Below are 20,828 nucleotides of genomic sequence, written 5' to 3'. Positions count from 1 at the left end.
CCTATCTTCATCGTGTCAAGTTACCTCTGACGAAAATAGTTTGACCTAGTTTATATAAACCAATCGAATCCAAGTTTCAAAAATTTTCACCAAAGTTTGGTGAAAACGCTGATTGGTTGATCGTCAATCGGTAATCCTCGGCTGATTCCGCAAGCTCCATACTAACAACAAAGTTATTGTCGAGTGCGGAGACATCCGAGTAGTGCCGAGTGCATAACCGTACACAAAGAAAGCATGGCGTCTCCTACGAGTGACTACGTAAAATAATGTGTTAAGTTATCTCTTGATTCTTTGCAAAATATGAGTATATCGGAATTGAAACCAGAGCAGTTTGAGGCCCTGCATCATTATCTACTGAGGGATGATGTATTTTGCGTGCTGCCCACAGGTTACGGCAAGTCCCTGATATTCAGCCTTCTCTTTGATTGGTCCGGATTTGAACAAAGCGCGCTTTGACTCGTTCGCGTTCATTGGCTAGATCGTTCAATGAGTCATTGAGTGCAGGCTTTAAATTTGATTGGCGGGCGGCGGGGCAATCGAATGTGGTCAGAGGTAACTTGACACGATGAAGATAGGCTATTGTGAAGAGGTTAGTGTCAAGTTATCTCTGAAGCTCAGGGTGACATCTGTAGACAAAGGCAAAAAAGCATAAAACATGTAACTGTCAATCCCGGATAAAGAAAACGAATGCAAAACTCCATATAAATTATACCACAAGCAAATCTAAACATAGTCTAACAAAGTAACTGATTTCACTAAAATCTAATGAAATTATTTTTCATGAAAAGCTAGAAAAATTCATTCTACAGATAGCGAGAAGAGCTGCGCAAGTGTACCAACTTTGAACAAGCACCAACATTAAAGCATCCATGCACAATGTAAAATTATCATTTACTACAGGTTTTATTGATTTTTCCTTTGAACAAAATATACTATTTGAATAAAAAAATTCAAACACATCAATGAAACACTTGACAAAGAGAGAGAGAGAGAGGGAAAGAGAGAGAAAGAGACATGCTTCAAGCACTGGTTCATTATGGTCCATAAAAGTAAGATGAAAATTCTATTTTTTTGTCTTATAAAATTTCAGTAAGATTGAATGAATAATTTTTGTATCTAAAAGCTTGTTAAAGAATTGCATAATTTTTGTATATGTTTTAATTTTGTCTTATGTTAATATTTTTCCAGATTTTCTTATCTCCTGATATCTTATAATTCATCTGTCATAAAAAAAAAAAAAAAAAAAAAAAAAAAAAAAAAAAAAAAAAAAAAAAAGCACACCAGCCATAAAAATTCTAAGAAATGAAATAATCATCAGCTATGATATTAGTTTAATATAATATTATTATAATATTATTAATGATAATAATAAAGAACAAAAAATTCATTGGCACTGAAATAAAGACAACACATCTGACAGTGTGTTAGGTGTGACAGAACCATTGTGTCTGCACACCCAAGACATCCAACTTAATACATCATGGATTTGGCTTCAGGCATCACAAGTTAGGCATGAATGTGTGGAGTATAAGGATGGCTGTACAGAAATTTACAATTAATACTTTTTTTTTTTAGATTGAGATTGCAATATTTTGATTAGCGTTAAAAAAACTGACCTGAGGTACAGGGCATATTTCCGGCTTTAAAAATACATCTAAATATTTATGTTTTATGTTTGCATAGAAATATTCAAAATATATTCTTCATATTTTCATGTAAAAAAACTGCAATATGCATTAACACCAATATCCCCCCCTTTCTTTTATTTCTTTTTGATTTTCCTGGAAAATACTTCATTCACAGTCACACCTAACACAAGAGAAACAACACAGGACCAACCTTCAGTGTCTTATCCCACTCATCAAGGGTAAGCTTGCAAAGCAAAGGAAAAAAATAGGCCACAATGACAACTCAGTGGGGAATGGTCAGTGATCAATCAATGCACAAATACAAAATAACACATACCGCAATCAAAACAACATTTCATGTAATTTATCATTTCCTTGAGCCAAATTGTTCATTTACATCAAATCAGTGACAAATTAGTGGAAATCTATTGTTCTGGTTCAATAATTTAGTTGTCATTTTTTCTCTTAAATGTCTTTACCAATTTGGCTGAAGTTTCATATGCCTGGAGGTCTCAGCCCTAGTCTTCTGATACAAGTTTTAAGAAATTCTAAAATTTGCTTCAACAAAAAAATGTTCTTATCGTAATAACAAGGCATCCATTGATGACATCATAAATCATGATTAAGCTTAAAGTAAATTATCAAAACATCAGGAAATAAAATGGCAAATTTCAGGTTTCAAAGCAAATACTAAACCAATGACATTTAGCTTTATCAATGCACAGAAAAACTGCCCTTATAAGAAATGTTTTTAACAAGTGTAATTGTATGCTAAATTAACTATTGCTATACTACATTCAAACATGCAGTAACTTGAAAAAACATAGGCAAGATAACCTGCTCCACAGTTAATAATCATATTGTACACAATTAATATATGATAATTACATATTTCGTGGTAATAAAAATACATAACTGACCCTATTTTAAAGGGCACCAACTTGAAGGTGAATACGAGTAGATTATAATTTATAAATGATATATCAATCCATAAATTCATGCCTTAATTAAAACATCTGGTAATATACTTTATATGGAACAAAACTTTCTCTTTACCGAAACCAAAACAGCTTCAAGCAAGCTTCAGATTGCATAGAGACATCAAACGGGCAGAGAGGAAATAGCTGACCACACCCATGACCAAGCCTATATATTCTTACTTTCCTCTACCCCCCTACCCATTTTTCTCCTCTCTTTCATATTTTATTAAATGTTTCAATTTTTTTTGGCCTGCTTGTAGGCAAACTGTATCATCATAAGAACAATAGCCACTCTAAAATCACTGACTTTCATCTCAAGCTAAAACAAAACAATGAGTCAAGCAGTGACTTGTAACAGTCCCATGATAGACAACTAGACGTGGTGTTCTATTTCGGAAATTGGAAAATCTCCACTGTATTATACTTCAGGAAATGGTAATTTTCAGCAATGCTTGGCTTGCAGACATTGATTATAGTTTAGCATGTTGTCCTTTTAATTATTACAGACAATTTGCACCAGAGTCATTCCAAGGTCTTATTAGCAACGTTAACAAAACAACTGAAAACTTATAATCTGTACAAATTACCATAATATCCACCACCCTTTGGTCAATTAAGGAGCAACAGTATGCTAAGGTAAAGAAAAGAACTTAAAAGATATATTTACACTTTAGATTTTGCACCTAGAGTAATTCAAAACAGGCAACAGATCAGAGCTTGTTTCCAGGAAAAGATTCAGGTTTCTTGATAGTACAATCCCCCTCTTTTATTAATGATAAGATTTAAATTTGCACATGTGAACGAACATTTAATGTGTGTTTCTCTCAATGACACATCCACATTTCATCTGATCAAAATAATCTAAATCAGAGAGACCTGAACTTAAATATTGGCAACTTACAGTCAAAGGGCTGTTCCCAAATTTCAAATTGTACACCAATATTTTTAGTGACATCCGTTCAAGATAAATCTATAGTAGACCATCTAAATAAAGCATGTATTGGTCTGAACTATTAGACATGTTTCCCGATTTAACTGAGACACAACATGTTTTTCAATTGGATTGCTACTGAGTTATCATGGGGCAATGTACACATAAATTTAGCTTAAAAATATAGACCAATTTTTAGGCTCTCGCTCTTTCACAAGTGCAGTAATCACACAGATTCAATGTTCTGTCCAAGTTTTTAGCGTTCTTGGTGCTGGAATACAATTCCTAGTTCCTGTTTCACAAGAAGTCCCAAGTCAGTTTTGGGGCTAAAATCTAAGTCTATTAAGATTGTAATGACTTAGATTATTTTACATAAAGTCCTAGAGGACACTGAATTCATATTTTGGTCTTTTAACAAAGCCCATTAAGTAACTGTACTCACCTTGATGAAATATTCCACTTTTATAAGGTTACAGCATCTCAAACCTGGGGCCCCATAATTGTGGGGCCAATCATTTTATCATGAAGCTCTTGGATAAATTTTGGCTACAGATTTTAGCAGTCTAATCTTTACCCATATCCTTTTTGATTTTTCTTATTTAAGTCTTAGTTGACTAAGATTCTAGCCCTACAACTGACTGAAGACTATTTGAGAAACAGGCCCTAGGAAATGCATACCAGCACAAACCCAAGAAGTTTCAGTCTACTTGTGAAACAAGTGTCTGGAACCCAGGGTACAACTGTTCAATGGACAAGAATGCTGGCTCAGTGAACATTTGCAATGCCTATCTTTTTCCCCCATCTTTGCATGCTTTAGCAATTTATTTCCCAGTGTCATATTCCAACTAATGTGTTTTGGCAGAGAGTTCACAGTAAAATCAATAAACAGGAGACCACGCATGGATTCATATTATAGTTATGTATGGACCAGGGTAGAAAAAAATAACTATTAGAAGAGAAAACCACAGGTTTTTCTCATCTCCCCTTAATCTCCTCCCCCCTCTCTCTCCACACCCAATTCCTCTAAAAAATACATTAGGAAAAAAATCAAACATACAGCTTACCTTTAAACACCAATCTAGACCGCTATCAACTGAACAGTATCAGAGCATAAAACAAAATTGCTCGAAAAAATATATTCTGTCCAGAGACTGTTTCAGAGCCCGTCCTGTGCATTTCAACATATTTGAGTATTGTCTGGCCAGTTCACCCTGGTCGCTATATTTAAATGACCACAGCTCTAGCCTAATCTGGTGGAACGGGAACAACAATAGATCAAAGGGGGCTGTTTACAAACATTAACGGTGTGTGCTCGTACGCACCTAGGTCTGAGAGGTACCTCAGTGAACACAAATTACCGAGAGACAAAAAAGATTTCTTGAATTTTTTGAAAAGATGTATTGATTTGGTAGCATCAAGAAATATGTGTCTTTGCTTTACTGGAATGAGTATCATTAAGCAAAACAATAAATTGTGAAAACTGGTTTAAAAAAATCTAACAATATTAATTATTTTGCCTTTTCATACCCGAGTGAGAAAAGTACAATCTCAAAGGACTAATTTCCAATATTAATATGTCATATTGCACTGCTGGGTATGTAAAAATTTAATTAAATTAGGCAAAATTAATACAATTTGCCTTATAAAATTAATAATTTTATTTTTCTAGACAATTTTTTTTTAGTAATTTATGAAATGGACAACAACAAAGTGAATACTTTTTATGATATCATTGCTTTTCTCAAAGCAAATTTGTTTGTATTATATGAGATGGATAACAAATTTCTAAAAAGTGATTATTTTTTGACATTTAAACAGCAATTACTAATCAAAACAGATGACAAAAATTCTTTTTTAAAATTGAAAATCCTTTTTTTTTCACTTTGATAAGAAAAGCACAAATATTTGAAATTCAAGAACAATAACCATACTCTCAGTTAATAAGTGTCACACCTGTATTCATCGCCTGGGGACACTAGCTGGAGGCTCAGGTAAGGTCAGTGCCTGAGTAAATACCACCTTGCTGACCCTCTGAGAATATCCTATATTTGCTAAGCCTCCTGGTCACTTCAACTTGGCCACAATCTTTAAGTCATCTTCTGTTTGATTTTGGGTTTGTAAGGCTGTATGTTCTTATAGAATTCACTAAAATGCACTGTTTCTTTTTTTGTAAAAGGACAATGTTATTATTGATATATTTACTCAAGCAAAATACCCTCTGGTTAATTCTCTCCCCTCTTCAACTCAGGTGAGAGAGATCAAGAAAAGTTAGTTTGTGACTCATGTGTTTTGCCTCGTGACTCAGGGGCTGCTTTTTATTTGAGTGTACATGGATAGGTGGATATTTGGTTCACTGTTAGCATAATTCTGTTGCCTTAAGCAAGATTGTTAAGAGTATCAAAGAGGTGAAAATATGATTTTGGGCCAGATTTTTTGATATTCTATTTTTCTCCAAAGGTAAATAATTTGGAAATTGTATTTATTTTTTGATTAGCTTCTATGAGTTATTTCATTTTCTAATCTTTTTATATGAAAAACTTCCAAGAATATCTCAATCCTACCACTTGCCGAAGCAAAGCATATCTGTACTTTATAATGATTATTTTCAGATTTGACCAAAAAAATTGGAATCTTAAAAAAAATAATTACCTTCCTTACACACTGTGTGCTACAGTAGTACAGATCAAGGTAAAGCAGTCACAACATAGTGTAAGCAAGTCTTAAGAACAATGCTCCTTGTGAAGCACACCTAACACACTCAATGCCTGCCTCCATGTCATAACATAAATAATTAAGTTTATGCAACCAGCACATGTTAACTGTGAAGTGATCACCAAAGCCTTATTGAAAGCATTCAATGTGGAAGCTACACAGATCACTATAAATATGTGACCATTCCTCCCATCTCTGCGAGGTCAAACTAACATGTGAAAATAGTTTCATTTGATCTTAGTTTTGATAGTCAGAAAGTTTTCCTTATGACAGATCCTGAAATTTGAGAGTGAACAGACAAAACAGTCAACAGGTAAATCAAATTTCAGGATCTATCATAAATGAAAACTTTCTGACTATCGAACTAACATATTTTCTGCTCCACCCAATTTGATGCCCCCCCCCCAACCAATTCTCAAACATCAGCATACAATACAAATCTTTAAATGACATAGGGTAATGACTTAATGTTTTCAATGGGGAAAATTGTGAATTTTACTGATGCTGTACTTTTTAAAGTCATAAAATTAAAATTAGAAAATCCCTATTGAGTGGTAGCAACAAAACTGAAAAGCAGGCTACCTAATAGTTCTATTCTATACAGAATAGAATAGAACTATTCTATTCTATTCTATACAGAAAAAGACCACAAATGCTACACCAAAATATATTTACTAGTATATTGATTTTAAAGTTATGCGGCTATTATTGATATTTTTAGCTTTTTAACCCTTGAAAAAATTAAGTCATTACCATGCGCTTTTTTGGGCAAATGACCAAATAGCCTATTTCAATTCAGTAGAAAAAATTAAAGTTTTAATGGCATTTTGAACCTAATTCCACTTTCCTGCCCTTCTTTTACTCAGCACACTGAACTTCTCCCCTGCCCTCACCTGCCCCCTTTCTCAATAAGCTCACCACATTTTACAACCTACCTTGGCGCCACCTATTTGATCCTTTCTGAAATCTTCCAATGGCTTGATGAACTGGTCATAGGCAGCTGTCAACTGAAAATAGACAATGATGAAACTTCAACTGACAAATTTCAGTTTTTATAAACAATGAGATGTGGGTATTCAGTAAATGTAGTGCTAGGACAAGTGAAACAAAGGGTAAAAACCTGAAGCTTCAGGTCTATTGCATACAAGCTTCTTTCTTTTCACATCTCCATATGTTCAAATTAACTATAAAGAAGAGACACAGTAAAGCCTTTTCACATCAAGCAGTTCACTTTTTTACACTGCTCCAGTTCAAGAGGTAGACAACTGCCTAGCTATAATGTATGCAAGTCAATTAAACGGCATCCCTGTGCTCAACTTGTCCAGTTAATCAAATCAATTTCGACTGAGAGACACTGGGGCTTGTGACAGGTAAACCCTCCACCCCCTCCCCCACCCCCCAATAGCGTTAAAACATGTTAGCACCAGTCATGCTGGTGCAGTATAAAAACTGCTGAAGGCAATTTCCACTAAACAAAATGAAAAAACAGTGTCACATCCCAGAACTTCAAAAGCACACTCACAGTCACATATTTCAATATTTATTCACCTTATTTCTGGACTCATCTCTACAAGTCCCAGTTATAAGTGAAATTTTTGAATGCAGACATAAGCACTTAGCACAGTACTAAAAGGGACCAGTACATCTATCCTATTGATCATTTTATCCCAAACAGATCACTATAACACAATTATTGATGGCACACAAGGAGCATTAAACCTGGTAGTCACTTTTAGCATCATGAGTGACATTTCCTAAGACTCCATCTCCATTATGACCATAATTTTTTCAAACTGTTACAGATGTACTTTCAAGTTATGATTTAAGGAAAATTGTTAAATTTAAAAAAACGTTATATATAGGTGTAAAACATTTTAAGTCCACTACTTTAACACAACTATTTGTTTGACATCCAAAAACCTGACATCAAAGAGAACTCTACAGCCAGGTGTAAATATTACTCAGAATACATCATATAAATAATAGATTATTAAACACCACAGAAGTCTACACATGATCCAACTTAAATAGAAAAAAATCAATTTCACATGCATACAATCGACTTAAGGGTAATATAACCAGTAATACATACCCAAAGGGATACTTCACAAAAATTTCCTGTATTTCCGATAGATTTTATAATTTTGATGAGTAAGGGCATTGTTTTCCCAGACAGTGAGCAAAATGTGTGCATACTCTATCACACAGTTGATGTAATCCTCACTGTAATCCTCTGCCATCATGATAAAATATGCAATACCAGACAAAAACTTACAAGATCTAAAGTGCCAAACATATGTCACTGACAGCAGAATATTACTAGTACTCTTTATCAGTTAATACCATTCGCCATCCTTTTATGTGACTGAAGTTCTAGGGAAATGGAAGTGCCACAGTGCACTGACTACACCAACTCCATAACTCAACGGGCACCAGTTCAGATAGTTCAAATGTAGACCTTCATGTTTTTAGTTTGTATTTGTACAAATTCTCTTCAAAATTTGTAGAGCTATAAGTACAATCTAGAAAACAATTATTAACCGAAATCTCTAAATAATGCAGTAAGAGTCTTATGTAAACTGCAACTTTGAGCAGAAGCAAGTTCTTAAGATGCCAGCATAAAAGGCAAATACTAGACACAAGTCAATGTCCAGACACAAGGTCTGAACTAGATGCCAATGGTCTCCACTTTCTGAATAAAAAAGGACTTGAGTGATCCTGTAGTCTAAAAACAACTTACAGTTCATGAAGGTGAAGACACTGCCTACTGCCTAGTGAACCTCTTCTACAGAAATTGCATTCACAGCTATATCCACATTAATGAACTAAAATTGTAGTCCAATCACACTTTATACAAGACAGATTCTCTCTTGTATACTTTTTTCAGGGACATTTACAGACAAGTAGCTACCTAGACAAACACTTTTAAATCAAAGAACATAGGCTGCCCCATGCAACAGTGTTGTACAAAGTAATATTAATTACGCCTGAAACATGCTTACGACATTATCACTGTCAGTTTCGACCACTGAGGCAACTCATCTCATAGCTTTGAAGAGACAGACCACCATAAGAGGCAGCCACACACCAATGTGACACGATTTCAAATGTTATGTGCACCTAGCGTTAGGGTGTCCCAGTCCAGGGACAAGATCATATGTCACCCTTTTGGTGATTTAAACTGGCGACATGATGATGTGACACCCTGTAATTAATAGAACCTTCTAGACAATTTTACCTTTTTGGGTTCTTTTGAAGCTAAAATCCCTTAAAGAAAAACTAGGATGATAACCCCAAAAAAGAGTTACCAAATGACGGTTTATGATTTATTGGCATCATCATCTTTCCATTTCTGAAAAATTGTACAAACTTATTTCCCTTTTTTACATACCATTTTAAGGATATCACTTTAATCTATAGACTGGCTGTAGACAGAATACAAAGGCCTATGCTTGTATGTGTTTCATTATCCAACAATTATCTCTACACTCTATTTACTTTCAAACATGCCATGGTCTCCAACCAGACAAGAATAGTCTTTATACATAAATCATTGAAAGTGGTGTCTTGAAACACTTTCACCTATGAAGATGTGATATATTACTCAATGCACTGGTTTGATGCTTATAGTTTATTGTCCTTTTGCCCCCCCCCCCCCCCCCCCCCCCCTTTTGTCATGGCTTACATATTTTTATTTTCATTCGAAGAAAATATCAAGAAATAGTCATATAATTTGAGCAAAATACAAAGACATTATCTTATTGTCTGCTTTCTACAGCCAGAATTATAGAATCTGATGCAAATAACAATAATTACAGAACGTTTCTGCTACAGACTGCACCAAACATGTTAAAAATAAGAATTAAACATGTATTTCATTTTACATTATTTTTAAATACTTAATCAACATGTGCTTATGACATCAACTGCATTTAATAGAAAGTCACTGTCCTAAAAATAAATAAATATGTAAATAAAACAAGGCAGCAAAGCTGTCAAATGTACAGACAAAAAACAGGAAATAACTATGCACAAAATAGGCTACTGTCAATTCTGATGCAAAAGTACATTATGTTAAACTGCAAATTCAACATCAAATTTTAATTATGCTCAACAGGTAATACCAATGTAAGTAAAATGTGTAACAAGCATAAGGCTTCAGGCCCATGGGAGTTCAAGTTCACACTTTGAAAATGTATAACTTCCAGAAAAAGAAGCCAATTAGACTGCTTTTCCAACTCAGGCTGCATTTTAGTCCTGTTTTTCTTTTTTGAAAGTATGGCAATTATAAGTAACACGGTTTTCCCATAATGGTCATCATGGCAGCAGCACCCAAAATTGTGTTTTCTTCTATTCTGATGCAATATTACATAATGGTTAACAGCATAATGACCGTCAATTTTTAATAATAAAACATATGTATCATGGATTTTCAGAAAATGTGACTAGCATGGGTCTTCAAGCCCATGGAACTTCAAAATCACACCTTGAAAATGCCAATATGTGAAAAATTAAATTTTCACAAAAAAACTGTTAACTGGCAGTAAGAATTACCAAACAGCCAAAAAGTAAAACTGCCTTCCACTTATCCCACATACAATGAAAGTGCACAGCGCCGGCGACAGCAACTGCGATGACAGACGTAGGTGATGGCAATATGTACAGACACATCTGTACATATTTACTGTACTATTTGAGAACAGTTAGTCACATGGTTTTTCTTAAATGGTCATCATGGGAGCAGTGCCCAAAATAGGTTTTTTTCAAATTTTGATGCAATATTACATAATGTTTAACAGCATAATGACCATCAATTTTTAAAAATAAAATATTAGTATCATGGATATTCAGAAAATGTGACTAGCAAAGGTCTTCAGGCCCATGGAACTTCAAAGTCACAACTTGAAAATGCCAAAATGTAAGCAAGACCGCACTGTTCTGAAATGTTTTTTTCCCATTTTTAACAATTTTTAACATAAAACAAAATCAACAGTGTACTGCCATTTTTATATGATCAACTAAGAAAATTGATGAGATGGGAAAAATATCAATAGAGCAGTGTTAAATGTCCAATTTCTTCCATTATGAGATTCTGAACATAGTGAATGATTGAATCTGACAAACTGCAATGATATGAGTTTATTTCCATTTTTGAAACTTTATTACACAATACACGATAACAAGTTTACCATCATTTTAACAATATCAACTAACAATGTTGTTAAGATGCAGGAAATGTCAAACAAACACTTTCACGTATCTTATTAATTAAATAATGAAACTGTTAACATGCCTAAGAATTGAATCTGAGGAAATGTGAAAAAACAGCATAACTTCTAAAATAATGGCCCGATTATGCTGATTTTTTAACTCAACCTGCATTTTAGCAGGATTGATCACTCCTGTGAGTTTAATGACAATTGGCCTGTCTGTTTTTCTTATATTGTGTTTACAGTGTTGCATATATGCTGAAAAGTGAAAAAAAAAGCATAACTACTAAAATAGTGGCCCGATCATGCCGATTTTCGAACTTGACCTGTGTTTTAGTAAGATCGATTACTCCTGTGAGTTTCATGACAACAGGCCTATCGGTTTTCCTTGAAATGTGTTTACAGTGTTGCAAACATGCTGAAAAGTGAAAAAAACAGCATAATTTCTACAATAATGGCCCGATCATGCTGATTTTCGAACTTGACCTGCGTTTTATGAATATTCATCAGCTCTGTAAATATAAAGCCAAAAAGTAAAACTGCCTTTCACTTATCGTGTTTACAAGGAAAGTGCACGGCAACGACGGCGACGACAGACGCAGGTGATGGCAATATGTACAGACACATCTATATATATTTACTGTACTGTTTGAGAACAGTAAGTGACATGGTTTTTCTTAAATGGTCATCATGGGAGCAGTGCCCAAAATAGGTTTTTTTCAAATTTTGATGCAATATTACATAATGTTTAACAGCATGATGACCATCAATTTTTAATAATAAAATATTAGTATCATGGATATTCAGAAAATGTGACTAGCAAAGGTCTTCAGGCCCATGGAACTTCAAAGTCACAACTTGAAATTGCCAAAATGTAAACAAGACAGCACTGTTCTGAAATGTTTTTTTTTTTCCATTTTTAACAATTTTTAACATAAAACAAAATTAACAGTTTACTGCCATTTTTATATTATCAACTAGGAAAATTGATGAGATGGGAAAAATATCAACAGAGTAGTGTTAAATGTCCAATTTCTTCCATTCTGAGATTCTGAACATAGTGAATGATTGAATCTGACAAACTGCAATGATATGAGTTTATTTCCATTTTTGAAACTTTATTACACAATACACGATAACAAGTTTACCATCATTTTTACAAAATCAACTAACAATGTTGTAAAGATGCAGGAAATGTCAAACAAACACTTTTACGTATCTTATTAGTTTAATAATGAGACTGTTAACATGCCTAAGAATTGAATCTGAGGAAATGTGAAAAATATGCTGAAAAGTGAAAAAACAGCATAACTTCTACAATAATGGCCCGATCATGCTGATTTTCGAACTTGACCTGCGTTTTACGAATATTCATCAGCTCTGTAAATATAAAGCCAAAAAGTAAAACTGCCTTCCACTTATTGTGTTTACAAGGAAAGTGCACGGCGCCGGCGACGGCAACGACGGCGACGACAGACACAGGTGATGGCAATATGTACAGACACATCTGTGTCTGTACATAAAAACAAACATAAAAAATTTGTCTATGTTAAGAAAACAGAGAATGTACTATGTATAAAATCTGTAAGATTTAATCCACAGTCTTTTTTCATACTTCAACAAATAACTCCAGGCATGAATGTTTTTTTTTTTTTTTTTTTTTTTTTATTAATCTGTTGAAAGTTGACTCTATTATTTGACCACAATTGTTGTATACTAACCTCAAAATTAAATTGTGGTTGACTGGCTGGTTAACTGTGTGATAATTGAAATGTAATGACATATAAAACGAAAAGGTCAATATTTTTCATTTTTTAAAAAATTGATGCAGAGGGATGCACTTCAAAATGTCATTATTAGCTATACATATGAAACATGGCTGTTACAGAATGTATGAGTTAACAACTTAATTTTTAATGGCAAAAAAAAAAAAATGAATAAAAATAAATAAATAAATAAATAAATAAATAAATAAGCACAACTTGCTACTGTTTTAACCAGAGTAAATAATCTCAAGATTATAGGAAAGATGTATAAAATTTATTGTGAATATTGATTTTAACCAAATATAAATCATATAACCACAAACTATATTATTTAAGAATATTCAGAAATAACGATTCAGCCCTTTTAAAAAGTGAATGGGACTTAAGTCAGAATATGCATTTTTTTATGCAAAATAAGAACTGAATCAATCTTGAAAACATCAGATATTAGAACCAATTGTGGTGCTTGAAATTTTTTGAGTAATTACCGTAGAACCCGCAAACACACTTAAAAAATATTTCAATGCTGCCAGCTCCACCCTCCCCTCACCTGTTTTGTCCATCAAACTTCAAAGGACTGAGCCAGGCACTATGCAACTCCTGGGGGTCTGCTTCAGAAAACAACCTTAGCCCAAAAATCCGTCTGTACTTTTAGACCCATACTTCAGACTATCATGACCCCAAAATGACTAAGTAATAATCCCAATTTTAATTCAAAAATTAAAAAAAAATAAGATGGTGAGCTTGTTTTGTAACAGGGGAGTTATTCTCAATGTTTCAGACCCCTACTTATTCCATGGACTACTATGAGGTTTGGGTCTTAAAGTACTAGTATGAGACAAATTTGCTGGATCAAGACTTTGGATTGTCACATGAAATTGAAGCCAAGTAACAAGAATTCTAGTGCAAAAAAAAAAAAAAAAAAAAAAAAAAAAAAAAAAAAAAAAAAAAAAAAAACAGACTGGAGAGTCACTGTATTTAAAACTTCCAAGAATTTTGAACATACTGTGTAATATTTGTCACAAAACTGGCAGGAAAAAGAGTGCCTTCTATTTTTAATTTTGTTTTTCATTAGTCACAGATTAAATATGGAAACATAAAACAGCAATGACTCAACCAAACAAATAAAATGTTCACACGCTGCTACTTGTCTTCATTCATTTATCATTGATTTTTTTCAAAGAAAACTAAAAATGGGACACAAAATGACTGTCAGACCTTTATACAGCAAAATAAAAAATAAAATTTTCCAACTTCAACATTTGTTTCTTGATCACCTTAACAGAATTTTGAGTCAAGCATCCATTTTTTCCCAATCACCGCCCTGAGAGAGAGAGAGAGAGAGAGAGAGAGAGAGAGAGAGAGAGAGAGAGAGAGAGAGAGAGAGAGAATTTCATTTGTGATGGTCAAAATTAAACAGTTATTTCTTTTTTTCTAAGATACTGAAATGATTGCCTTTAAATGATAAAATACAAGAATATGTGAAGCATTTGAAAATTTCAAGTATATACCGTACTACATAAAATGTACATATATATAAAATGCCAGTGAATCCACCATGCTGAGAATTCTCCGAGAGGAAATCAATAAATCAATCAATCAATTGGAATCTTTGGAATCTTTTCTTTCTTTCACTTGATTCAATGGTCACCTTATACTCTTTTTTTTTTCTTTGCGGCTAAATGCCCAATGAAACCACTGGGTATAGAAACTGATGGTTGCATTATTTCATGCTGAGTCTAAGGCATGCAAAAAGCAATCGCTTTGTTATCAGATGACCTCCTCATGTTTTTCTATTGGCTGATATGATGTATCCTGGCTAAATAAAATAGTGAAAAATTGTTGGTGAATTCACTGAAAGTTAACATTTGCAGATTTTCAAAAGCAAACTTATTCAGAAATAGCCTGAAGAAATCTTTGATATCAACTACACATCCTTCCTTTCAATGTACAAGCTGTAACTACAAAACATGTCCATGTTTTAGTTGATAAATTAAGGTCCATGTATTGTAAATGCATATTTTCACCATGTAAATATATGCTTACAGCAAATATTGCTTGCAGTAGACCAACATCAACCTGGCTCAGACATTTCTACCTATAAATCTGTAATAAGATGTCGAGCAGGTGTACAAGATCAGCAGAAATAGTACATTTCAAGTGAAATGTACGAAGATGTACATTTCGGAGTACATTTCCTTCCATGAGCATCTGCTTGTTGCAGGATAAGAACAAGGTAGCAACATCATTCTAAAACATCTTTTCTTTACTTCTGGTTATTTCAACAATATACTTGAAAGAAAAAATTACCCAATATACTTAAAAAGTCTGTGTAGACAGAACTATAGAATTGAATTTAGTCTCTTTTGTGTGTAAAAAAACTAATTTTTTATAGATTTACACTTATGTTCTATAGCCAGTTTTGCTATACAAACTTTTAAAAAGACAAAAAATGCAAGTCTTTATTTTTAGTTTAAATTTTGTCCTTTTTTATATAAATCTGACTGAAACTTCCAACCAAAGTATTACCAATCTTACTTTTTGTAAATTCACATTTTAATTAATTTTTCACTGGTCTATAAAATAAGGATGGAAAAGTAACAAAACCTTTACTAACCTGTTTGTCACTTATCAGTACATCCTGTGACCACAGCTAAATTCTCCTGTATGAAGCCTAACGAAATGAGCCCCCAACTTATAAAAACACAAAAACCAAAAGCTTTTTGAATCTTTTTTTTTTTTTTGCAACAGGAAAATTCCGTTAAAATTTCATCATTACAACCTAAAAGTAAAAAGACATAAACAGGCCAATAATGGCTAAGGTTGGGGGTTGTTTTGGGAACTATTGTAAAACATAAGTCAACAAGTTTTTATCGTATTTTCCATAATGAAATTTAATTGGGATATTTTGTCACTATACAACTTGGGTAAAAAGTTATTCTTGCCGCTACAACCCAGGAGCACAGGAGGTGTTCGGGTTATTTTGTGATCAAGAAGCCAATTCCATGCCTTTATGCAAGGGTGTTGAGGCGGAATAACGTTAGACCTAAACGCAAACAAACTTTCCTCTCCACAAACATGGGGTTATGAGAAGTGGCAAATGAAGAGGAGGCGACGACAAAGGGCAAGCTGATACGGGATTAGAGAAGAGCGTCGAACCAGACTCGTGTGACAGACAGGTAGTTACGTTCAGACCAAGATAACTTCAGACCAAAAATCGTGAGCAAAAAACATGTCAGGTTCCTTAGACCACTAATTATTATTAATAATAATAATAAATTGATATTTCTGTCCTTCTTTAATCCATTTATCATTTTTAATTAACAATTTGAAATTAAATGTGATTCATATTATATTATAAACTAGTTGAGCATGCTAGTGTGCACTTTAACCAATCTAACATGTCCACATCATTTACCACCAACCTAAAATAGGGATAACCATCAAACATAAAGAACTGGTATAATCTCATTTCATATCTTAGTCGTTTACATAAAATATAACCCCACGTTGAACAAAAAGAAAGTTGCCTCCAAATTTTTGTGCTTGAAATGCAAAGCACTCTGCGACTGAAGATTGCAATGGCTTTGTGAAACAACCCTTCCTTTTCAGAAAATTCTCTCACAAACATAAATTCTCTTGCTCACAAATTCAGTGAGCATTTAGCTTTACAAAAAACTGGAACCTGGATCGAAATCTTCTCATTCCAAAGAGTGTAAACATACCTTTTGCCTATTGCCATCCAGTGCAAATCCACATGACACAGAACAGCTGATAAGAGATAGCTATGTTGACAATGAAAAGTTTCTAAAAAATGTGACTAGAAAAAGAGGACAGATAGGCATGTTATTCAGCCTGTTCAGATTATCAGAGATGATTTCCACGTCAGTGGCAAACATAGGATTTACAGGGACAAATTATAAGATTTTAAACATAGCTGAAGTATATATAAACCACCTTTTACTGAACTTATTTATGTATGAAAACAAAATCTACCCCACAAAAAAACCTGTTACTAGTAAGCAATTGAGTTTTTATCCTCTGTTGGAATATCTGATTATTAATCAGGTAGGCTATTGAAGGAGTGCATGTACAGACACTGAGACAGTGATAATAAAGAATTTGCAGCTATGCAGGCTGAATTGTACACCTGTAAAAAATTATACTATGTGCTACAAGTGTTAATTACTTATTCCAAATGAAATTCATTTTCCTAATGAATGTGGTGCCATATATATATATGGACATTAAGACTATTCCAAAGTTCTCAAAAAACAATTGGTTTCATGGAAGGAAGTTTACTTTTGTGAAATTTTAAAGTGATAACTGTGCATGGATATTCAGATGCAAACTGACACTCAAGCTCACAAACTGTGAGCATTAAGATCTGCACCCCCCCCCCCCCCCCCCCCCGCCCCAACTACCCCATTTTCACCCCTTTACTTCCTGGTTACACAAGAGCCCTACTCAGAAAGGCCAGCAGTGGTATAAGTTCTCTGTTGGCATGCTCCCATAAAATCTCTGCAGGACCATAATCTTTTCTAGGAAAAAATCAATAAGATTTTATGGGCATGAGCAGTCTGTTAAGTCTGTGTGTTGAACATGGAAAGAACATTTCTGAAGCTAGAACAAGTGTGGTGATTCAAAGTGGCATCTTGTGCATGTATCATCCCTGGCCATGACTTTCTCATATTAACATAATACACCAGTAGAAAAACTCTAAGAGAAAATATATTTTATCAACACTACTGTTGACACTACTAAGACACAAATTTGTAATATTTATTTATTGTTCTGTCATAAGGACATCCTTTCAACTCTTAAAACACTAAAATTGACCTATGTGACATACGTCTTAACCGAAAACTAGAAAAGATCACTAAACATAGGCTAAATTTTTCAGTTGAAATCTATATTCAAGTATTTTCAGAATTTTTGTCAATTTTCTAAGAAACTTCGGTTCCACAATGGAGAACATCAGTATATGTTTGTGGACATTTACCAACAATTGTGGCCTTTGTTACAATTGAGATCACCCACACAATGAAAATATACCAAAATTCCCCATGGCTTAAAAGGAACATATATCATCACATGCAGCAAAGCCTCTGGTCAAGATGACACAGTCATCACTACCATAATCACTCTCCTTTTATATAAAATGGCACTAAAAATTATTAATTGATATGGTTTAAATGTATGTTGACACAGCAGATATTGTACTGTCACTTCTCTTAAAAGCTACAGAGTCATAAATTGATTGCCCAGAGTTGGTATACATTGTGTATGTGCATTTGATGGAAGTGATGGCTTTTACTGGCAAAGGCAGTTTTTCAACCAGAACTGCATCATGTCACGTTCTGTCTCCCATGCAGCAAACTGGTGCTTTTTTATATTTCTATCATGTCAAATCCAACTTACGTTCATCACAATTATCATCGACTTATGTAGGAAGAATACAAAGTAGTCTAAGCATATTTAAACCAATCACTTAAAATTTGGCAAACTTACTTCATTTTTAATTTTCTAATAGATTATTACACATTCTTTTTTTTAAATCCTTTTTCACTGCAAGGACTTAACAAAGGCATAAGATATTTGACACACAGGGTGTAGTGGTTGGATATTTGAGGAGAAAAATGTGAAAATAGAAGGAGTATGAACAGCCTGTTTTATCATATGATTATCCCTTGCTTCCCTCTTCTTTCTTTATTCAATACCTACCATTTTATCCCTCTCGTCTTCAATGGATGCAATCAGCTTGCCAAACTCTTGCAAGGATTGAGCTGTAAATAATGAATAAGACAGCATTATGGCAAGCAAAGTTCTTAATAAATTGTAATTAAAAAGCCCCAAAACAGCAGAGGTAAAATAATTTACTTACTGTATATTATAGACCTTTTGATCAAAGCAACTCTGCAGATATGCTTTTGGTAAAATTAAAATTTTTGGATGGTTGTTTGCAAGGAAGGTTGTCCCCTACTGAAGAAATTAAATTTAAATCATGAAATGAGAACCAACAGACAGAGGAGATGACATGATGTAGATACACACAGATGACACAATATAGACACACACACACACACACACACACACACACACACACACACACACAGGTGAAGACACGACTCAGACGCACAGTGCTTATGGAAAGACACCGTCACACAGGAGATGACACAATGTAGACACAAAAAGATAACACAACACAGACTCACACAGGTGTTTGCAATATGTAAAGACCCTACTACTGTGTCTGTTACATAAAAATCTGCATGGCATTGCAATATGTAAAGACCCTACTACTGTGTCTGTTACATAAAAATCTGCATGGCATTGCAATATGTAAAGACCCTACTACTGTGTCTGTACATGAAAATCTGCATGGCAACAAAAGGGCAGGTGAATTTGATTGACCCATTGGTGAACCTGATATCAAAGATAAAATCCAATATGAATATATGGACATAGGACGAACACTTTCCCCATGATTTAAATCCAATATGAATATATGGACATAGGACGAACACTATCCCCATGATTTATCTATATACCTGGGATGCATCAATGATCATATGTTTTACTCTACAATAAGTTGCTTATCTGTTGTCCTGGTCTATAAACATCCATCATTTCATTTGGACATGACACATGTAATGTACTTTCATGAAAGCTTATATTAGTTAACTGCCAAGTATTGAATCTGTCTGGGTAATCGAGTCTTTAGGTAGTGACTGAAAAAAAAGTCTCGGAAAAAGATTGCAATATTTTGAGACGTGAGAATCATTTTCTCACACTTTGAAATTACCTTTTCCTAATTATTATTACTTTATCATTATTATTTATTTACTTTTTTTTTTTTTGTGGTGGGGGGTGGGGGGGGGGGGGGGGGCTCTGAATCTCTCATAGATACCGAACAAGAAAAACCAATGCAAAGAAAAAAGAAACAAAATGGTTTTTTACTGCCAATACAAAGGGTCAACCCATAAATATTAATGAAACTCCAACAGTAACCCCCCAAGTGACCAATTTTGCTGGCATATACTTCTGCTGTATCGCTCAATAAAAGGACATTACTTTGCTTTATTCTATTAATGAATCGGCACCATAACAAGGTTATGCAAAATCTCACTGGTGTGTACTTAATGGGATACATTTGATACCCATTTTGAGAAATACAATTTGTAGTGGATATTGAAGTTGGCATTCACTGTCCACCACCTACAGCTGGTCATTCACACCAAGGACAATACTGGCCATAGATTCAGTCACACCAGTCCAGTGTGAGTGGACACTAGCCAATAATAAGTTCATAATACCACGGTGGCCTCCTGAATGGCAAAAAGCCTGATCTCATGTATCAGGTCTGGACATGATGGCTTATCACAGGCAAGGAGACATTCCATTTGGATAAATAGCTAGTAACCTTGTGTTAGGTCTATAGAAGCAATCTATTTCACACACACACACACACACACACACACACACACACACACAAAGACCTCCGTACTGATACAGTGAAGATACCAAAGCATATTGTAAAGCAATCAACTTATGATCTATGGCATGGTGGTCAGTAAAAGACAGCAGCTGCGCAGCACAAC

The 20,828-nt window shown here is 34.1% G+C and overlaps 1 protein-coding gene across 11 annotated transcripts in view; it reads right to left on the bottom strand.

Annotated features, from left to right (window-relative positions):
- LOC106175697 (rho GTPase-activating protein 26) overlaps positions 1 to 20,828 on the bottom strand; it is a 61,769-nt gene that overhangs the window by 34,281 nt on the left and 6,660 nt on the right. For 9 of the 11 annotated variants that reach the window (XM_087007548.1, XM_087007551.1, XM_087007554.1 and 6 more), the window contains exons 3-4: positions 18,952 to 19,013; positions 7,187 to 7,258 (exon numbers count right to left, since the gene is read on the bottom strand). In XM_087007548.1, coding sequence (XP_086863674.1) covers positions 7,187 to 7,258; positions 18,952 to 19,013 — 134 coding nt within the window. Of the gene's footprint in view, positions 1 to 7,186; positions 7,259 to 8,991; positions 9,008 to 9,253; positions 9,395 to 18,951; positions 19,014 to 20,828 lie in introns of those variants that run through there. The other 2 variants (XM_087007557.1, XM_087007558.1) reach the window with 2 other exon arrangements.

This window comes from Lingula anatina, chromosome 3, assembly GCF_051362555.1.
Source record: "Lingula anatina isolate TDL-2025a chromosome 3, LinAna3.0, whole genome shotgun sequence".
NCBI classification, from domain to species: Eukaryota; Metazoa; Brachiopoda; class Lingulata; order Lingulida; family Lingulidae; genus Lingula; species Lingula anatina.
The sequence above is the reverse complement of the archived record's forward strand: the minus strand, read 5'-3'. Positions and strand labels throughout refer to the sequence as shown.